The sequence below is a fragment of the Rhodamnia argentea genome, chromosome 5 (genome assembly GCF_020921035.1).
Source record: "Rhodamnia argentea isolate NSW1041297 chromosome 5, ASM2092103v1, whole genome shotgun sequence".
In the NCBI taxonomy this organism is placed as follows: domain Eukaryota; kingdom Viridiplantae; phylum Streptophyta; class Magnoliopsida; order Myrtales; family Myrtaceae; genus Rhodamnia; species Rhodamnia argentea.
The window spans coordinates 10,612,740-10,619,247 of record NC_063154.1 but is presented as its reverse complement, the minus strand read 5'-3'; the positions used below and the strand labels follow the sequence as shown (position 1 = coordinate 10,619,247).

At 39.4% G+C, this 6,508-nt stretch overlaps 1 protein-coding gene across 3 annotated transcripts; it reads left to right on the top strand.

Moving 5' to 3' along the window:
• Nucleotides 1-2,515: 2,515 nt before the first annotated feature.
• Nucleotides 2,516-4,502, top strand: LOC115747526 (transcription termination factor MTERF6, chloroplastic/mitochondrial). Of its 3 annotated transcripts, none has more exons than XM_030683720.1 (2): nucleotides 2,516-2,755; nucleotides 3,178-4,502. In XM_030683720.1, exon 2 carries the CDS (start codon nucleotides 3,180-3,182, stop codon nucleotides 4,176-4,178), a length of 999 nt encoding a protein of 332 aa, XP_030539580.1. In that variant the 5' UTR covers nucleotides 2,516-2,755; nucleotides 3,178-3,179; the 3' UTR covers nucleotides 4,179-4,502. The 3 variants fall into 3 exon arrangements, with proteins under 3 accessions (XP_030539580.1, XP_030539579.1, XP_030539581.1); XM_030683719.1 differs by having other exon boundaries at nucleotides 3,175-4,502; XM_030683721.1 differs by having other exon boundaries at nucleotides 2,516-2,758; nucleotides 3,181-4,502.
• Nucleotides 4,503-6,508: the final 2,006 nt, after the last annotated feature.

Below are 6,508 nucleotides of genomic sequence, written 5' to 3'. Positions count from 1 at the left end.
TGTTACTTTTAAAATGGAAAAGGTTGTTTGAAGATTAAGCATGGAGCTAGTTTCCAAACCATCATATACACTGTATCCAATCATCTCTTGGAACTGATTGTTAAGACCTTTGTAGCTTTGAAATGTCCCACCCCACCTAAAAGGAACTCAGCCTGATTTCTGTTTGTGATTTTGTGTATGCTAGCGCACGAGAGGGTCGTTACCTGCGCCAGATTGCTTGTATCAGTGCTTAAAATTCATTGCCATCTACATCTTATGAAGGAGATGAAAAGCTTGTATCGTCTTGCAACTTCTGACCATTTGCAGACTCCAGGGAATTAGCTCGAAAATGCCGGGCTGCGATTCCTTGCCAAGTACGTCCGTGAAGGTCTTTGGACAAGATGAATTCCTGATGCAAAACATTTCACTCTGTCTGCAATTTGCATTGTCATGAACTAGGATGCGTGATGGTGTGATCTTGAATGAACTGGGATACTAAAAACTGGTGTTAGCGGATCGCGAGCAAGCTCGCGGCGGCATTACTCGCTCGATGCACTTTCTGCCTCTGCGAATGATCGTAGCAAGTAGAGAACGTGCAGGTGTCATTATTTATTGCAGGCGAATTGGCTAATACCGAGTTTAATCTACAAAATAGGTACCGAGCATGGTAAATCGCAGGTGGGCATAGAACGAATGGGTCATTTCATAACATTAGTAGAAGTCTATAACACTGTTTTATTCTGCTAATTTTGTGGATCGGTGTCAATATAGTTAACGCTATTTCACGGAACTTTATGATGCATGTCAATTGAAAATTCTATTTGCAAGACCGCTTGGAATGCCACTGGATCCACCATGACTTCTTTTATAAATTATACAGTTAATGACAATTATTAAGTTCAATTGTGTTTATGTTATTATATTAGGTTAGGCAATTGTATTTGCATCTAATAAGTACCGAGTAATTGTTAGTGGTTCTCTGACCAAAAAAAAAAAATTGTTAGTGGTTCAACTTACTTTTGATTTGCCATATGGAATACAGAAACTCGAGGTGTACTTATTCCTGATTTTTAATTTATAATGCATTTCCTGCGTTGACCAAATATTGAATAGAAAATGAAGAAGAAAAAAAAGCCTAAACTATACCCATTTTATAGTTTATACCCATAGCCTCCAAACCTTTGCCACATTAGCCCCAATTTTGCCCTAAATTTTCGGTAAATTTGTCCTGCAATTTTTGGCTGCAGGAAAATTAACTTAGGATAAATGGATGTATTAATTTGAGATTATTTTTATAGTTTAACCCCAAAATATGTGCTTTTTATAAAATAATTTTAAACATATGCTAGTAGCCGAAAGGCCCCAATCTAGGTACTCAACTAGGTTCGAGTTCTTAAATTGAGCTCGATCAATAGAGATGTCTTCTGGCGTGACACGAAAAATACCACTAAAAATTCAAAAATATACCTACTCTAACACAAGTACCATAACCTTATATCACTGTGACGCATAAACCCACATCATAATTTCGTGCAAAACTACTATTAAAAATCCTTCGTGGTATTATTAATGTTTTTTTTTTTCAGAATAACTAGCTGATGTGACAAAATCTAAGAAGGAAAAAATAAAAATAAAAAGCCTACTATATATATATATATATATATATATATATATATATATATATATTAGGCTTGAATTACCTTGAATCAAGGAAGAAGAAGAAGAAGGAAAAAACAAAAATATAAAAAGCAATAAATAAAATAGAAAATTAAAACATAAAAAAAAGAATTTTAAAAATAAGTTAGCATATTTTCACTTCCAGTTGACTTCTGTTGTCAACGTGCCATATAAGATCCTTGACGGCAATCTTGGGTGGAAGTTGGAACAAACAGTATATGTGTCCCCTGGGTGCGAACCCGAAAATATTGGTGTGAAATTGGAATATTAATGTTAAAATGGACATGTATTAAGATTTTCAGTGAAAATTTTCTTTTCTTTATGGGTTAATTTGGAGAATTTTTTTTCTAGAAGAGCAAAAACGAGAGCCTTGAAAAGGAAAAGAGAAACGAAAAAAAAAAGGGGGGATAGTGGCATAAACGGTTCTTAAGTTTTGTTTTAATGTGCAACGCGATTTTTGAACTTTTAATTTGACTAATATGATTTATGAATTTTAGCCCAATATATAATGTGGTCTTTGAATTTTTAATTTGGTCAATATGATTTTTGAACTTCCCTTAATTCAAGTTTAAGGATGATATTGGATATTTTCTTATAGTTCATGGACTAAGTTGATTATGTTCCAAAAGTACGGGGATCATATTGAATAAATTGAAAGTTTAGGAATTGCATTGTATATTGGACTAAAATTTATGTATCATATTGACCAAATTAAAAGTTTAAGGATCAAATTATATATTTAGCTGAAATTCAGGATCATTATTTTTCAAAAAAAAAAAAAGAATAAAAAAAAGGAAAAGAGCCCACGTTATCACCAAACAGCAGAATAGCCGTCAGATCGAGCCAGTACTCACTCATCACATAGATTCCATCTCCGTCTGTCTCCTCTCGCAACCTGAAAGAATTACGGGCATCAAAGATAAGGTTTCAGACAAATGCAAATGTTCTTCTTCTGAAGTCCAAGATATGGCCGCACAAGGGTCGAAGAAGAAGACGACGACCCTTTTCTCTCTCCTTTCCTTCTTCTCAACTGGGGTTTAAACAAGCACCTGCCCATTCGGATACAGCAGGAACGATAGCTCGCTGCAAGAACCGACCTGTAAGCTCTCTCAGCACGGCAGTGGCAGTCTGATTGATTTCATAAGTGTCAGTTTTCATGAATAATACGAGTTTTTGGGTTCTTCAATGCTTTGGCGGGAATGGGTTTCTTCTTAATTGTGGCTTCTGGCATCGTTAGCTTGGTGCCAGGCAAGTGAAGGCCGGATTGCTAAATGGCGTTCGAGTGCAGAAATTTGGTTATTGCCTGATTGCTGTATCTTTTTGCCCAACTTGCGTGTTAGATTTACCTTGTTCTTGTTCATATCGTACTCTTTATTTTCTCGCTTAGCTAAAGAGTGAACTTTCTGAGGTGTCTTCATGTCCATGCCGTTTACCAATTGACAAAACATTGAATGTTCTGCTCTCTTGGTACCGAACTGTGGATAGGATGATAACGAGAGAAATTTGATGTTCTCACAGACAACATGGAACGGAATTCAAGTCAAACTAGTGGTGGCATCATGTGGTTCTTCCGCAACCGGGGTTTCGACGATAAAAGTATAAACGAAATGTTCAAAAGGTGCAAGCGCCTCGAATCTGTGCAAAAGGAAAGGGCTTCTGAAAATTGGGAGTACTTGAGGAGCATTGGCATTGAGGAGAGAAAGCTTCCTCATATTGTTTCCAAATGCCCGAAAATCCTTGCGCTTGGCCTCAACGAGAAGCTTATTCCAATGGTAGAATGCCTTGCTACACTAGGAACTAGACCTACTGAAGTTGCCTCTGCCATTGCGAAGTTCCCTCACATACTTTCCCACAGTGTGGAAGAGAAGCTCTGTCCGCTACTGGCTTTTTTTCAGGCAATGGGAGTCCCCGAAAAGCAAGTTGGGAAAATCGTTTTGCTTAACCCGAGGCTCATTAGCTACAGCATTGAGTCGAAGCTAACGGAGACTGTCAACTTTCTTGCTAGTCTTGGCCTTACAAGAGAAGGAACGATAGGCAAAGTTCTGGTGAAGAACCCATTCATCATGGGCTATAGTGTTGAGAAGAGACTGCGCCCTACCTCTGAGTTTTTGAAATCCTTAGGTCTCGCAGAGGTGGATCTTCAAAAGGTGGTGATAAACTTCCCTGAAGTCTTGTGTCGAGACGAGAACAAGATTCTAAGACATAATTTCTCTTTTCTGGAAAGCTGTGGATTCAACCATGGGCAGATAGCGACTTTGGTGACTGGTTATCCTCCAATTCTGATTAAAAGCATTAACAACTCTTTAAAACCTCGGATTAGGTTTTTGATTGATACAATGGGGAGACGACTTGACGAAGCTGCTGATTATCCTGACTTCTTTCGCCATAGTCTGAAAAAGAGACTAGAGCGACGTTACAAACTTTTGAGCCGAAGGAACATCAGTTGTAGCTTGAGCGAGATGCTGGATTGTGATCAAAAGAAGTTCTTACTTAAGTTCGATTTGATTGGAGGATTCACCTGAGGTAGTAGTTACCTCTTTCTTTCATTCTTACAAAATTTTTGTAGAATAGCTTTAGCTATTATTCTGTACCCCTGATGCTCGAGGTGAAGTGATCTTGTATATGGTCCTAGTCAGAAAATTCAGATGCTAAGTGAAATGATCCTTTTGGCAAATTCAGCGCAATTTTTCAGTATCTAATTTGTAGGTTCGTTGCATGGCCTTAATGATCTTGTTTGCTGGTGGTTTGCTTGGTGTGCTTAGCTGAAGTGCAAACATCTTACAGAGATTGAATCAAGAGATGTATTGTTTTCTCCATAGCTGAGATGAATTGAATGCTCATTTGAATGCACCAGAACACTTTGAAAGCTCACTGATACATTGGCTAGATGGGTGAACGTGATTGCCAAGTCTATAATTCTAGGGTGCCTAGCATCTGTAATTCTTGTTTTGAATCAATCATGGTCTAGTGTGGATGGACTGGGAGCCTTATAGTTGTTGAATGATCATTTTGGATGCTCTTAATTTATGCATATGGTTTCAGGTTTGAGATTGATGGTCTTGATTCCTGTCAAAAAGGTTGTTTCTTTCTTAAAGTTCATTATGTGGCTAGATTGTCACGTGTCAGATGTTGTCCCTATGCTACCTAAAGTGTCCCCACTTTTAAGGTTTTTTGTTTCTGTTTCTCCTAAAGTTCAATGACGACGGATGAACTATCCGGTCCAGTTCAACTTTCGAATTGGGAGCGCTCCATGGCTTCTGGTGTGGGAAATGCTTTGGGGCTACTAAACTTGTTCTGAAACTAGGCCAGTCATTGATCTGTGGGAAATGATCTGGAGCTACTAAACTTGTTCTGAAACTATGGCCAGTCGTTGATCTGCGCTGCAGATCCTTTGAATTTTTTTTCCAGGCATGATCTCAGGCCAAGGATTGATCTCCCGAGTGTCAAATTTTGCGTGAAAGTGCCTTCTTGATAGCTTGGACATATAGACTATTTTTTTATGGTTGTAGGTGACTATGCAGGCGGTCTAACCACTGGATCACTGTGCCTCTGACCCTCCTGAATGAGCACACTTATTGATCAGTGATTATAGTAAAGCAAAAGAGTGTTACTTCTACTTGTGAGCGGTGAAATAGTGCACAGCCACGACGTCCGACTAGAATTTATCGTTTCCCTAGAAGCTGGCTTCTTCGAATTGATGGGGATGCATTGACAAGGTTTTTACTTTGGCTAGCTTCACTCTACAATTGCAACAATTGGAGTTATTTGTTCACTTAAGTACCAGACCTCAGATGGTAAATATTTGCAGCTTGACCAATTAGAAAATGTCGAACCCAATCCCTTTTGCACTTGCAGTAATGTTTCCTGGAAAGTATGCAGACAGACAAAGAAAAGAGCAGTTAGGAAACAGATATTAGTACTAGGGATCATTCTATGGTTGGCCCTTCAAGTATGTCATTTGCAAAATTCGAATCCTTAGATTTTCAATTTGTACAGTTAAATCCCATATAAGAGACTTCATTGCTACTTGATCGTACTGATACAGAGGGAAGAAATGCATGAGGGACACTGTTGTGGTTGCTGCATTCATCCTGTTGCTGTGCTCAACTCGCTCTTTGCAAGTCAGCCACTGAGGCCATGACTTAGCCACTCCCGCCGCAACTCAACGACTGCTATGCCGAGGCATGCGCCACCTATGCAGGTGAGATTGCGCAACCCTCAATAGTCAACGGATCACCTTGGTTGTGGGAAAACCCTCAATGTATCTTCTGTGTCAGTTTAGTCTTTAGTGTGTTCCAGAGTATCGGATCGCCTCAATGCCTAGTTGATACATGGTCCGATGCAATTTTGCCATGAATCGTCGTCACTCACTGTCTGGCTATCGCAATGAGCCATTAGTTGCTGTTGGTCGGTCCTAGTTAGTGGTTAGACGTGAGTCGCTTCTGATCGGTCATGTGTCGATACATATCGATTCACAATCACTGCAGTCGATCTCAATTCGCCATCTACCTTATTCATCTAAGCCATTCGCTTCCAAGGACAAATGCTTGTGGGTTTTACGTGATCATCATCATCGATCCGCTCTGGGTTTTTCAATCTTGAGCCGCTTCCGATGGATCCAACGGTTGCACCGATCTTAAGTCATTGTTAGCCGATCATAAGTTGTTGCGATCAGTACACTATCACGACGTTGGTGCCAATCGTCACCGGTGGAACTCGCTTGTCCATTTTCTAAATGCGGAGGCAATCGGATACCCTTGAAAGGTGTCCAAGAGCAAACCAAAGGAACTTTTTTTCCTAAGGGACATGAATTATGGTGGAAAGCAGACGGGGGAAAATTACAAAAAAGTTC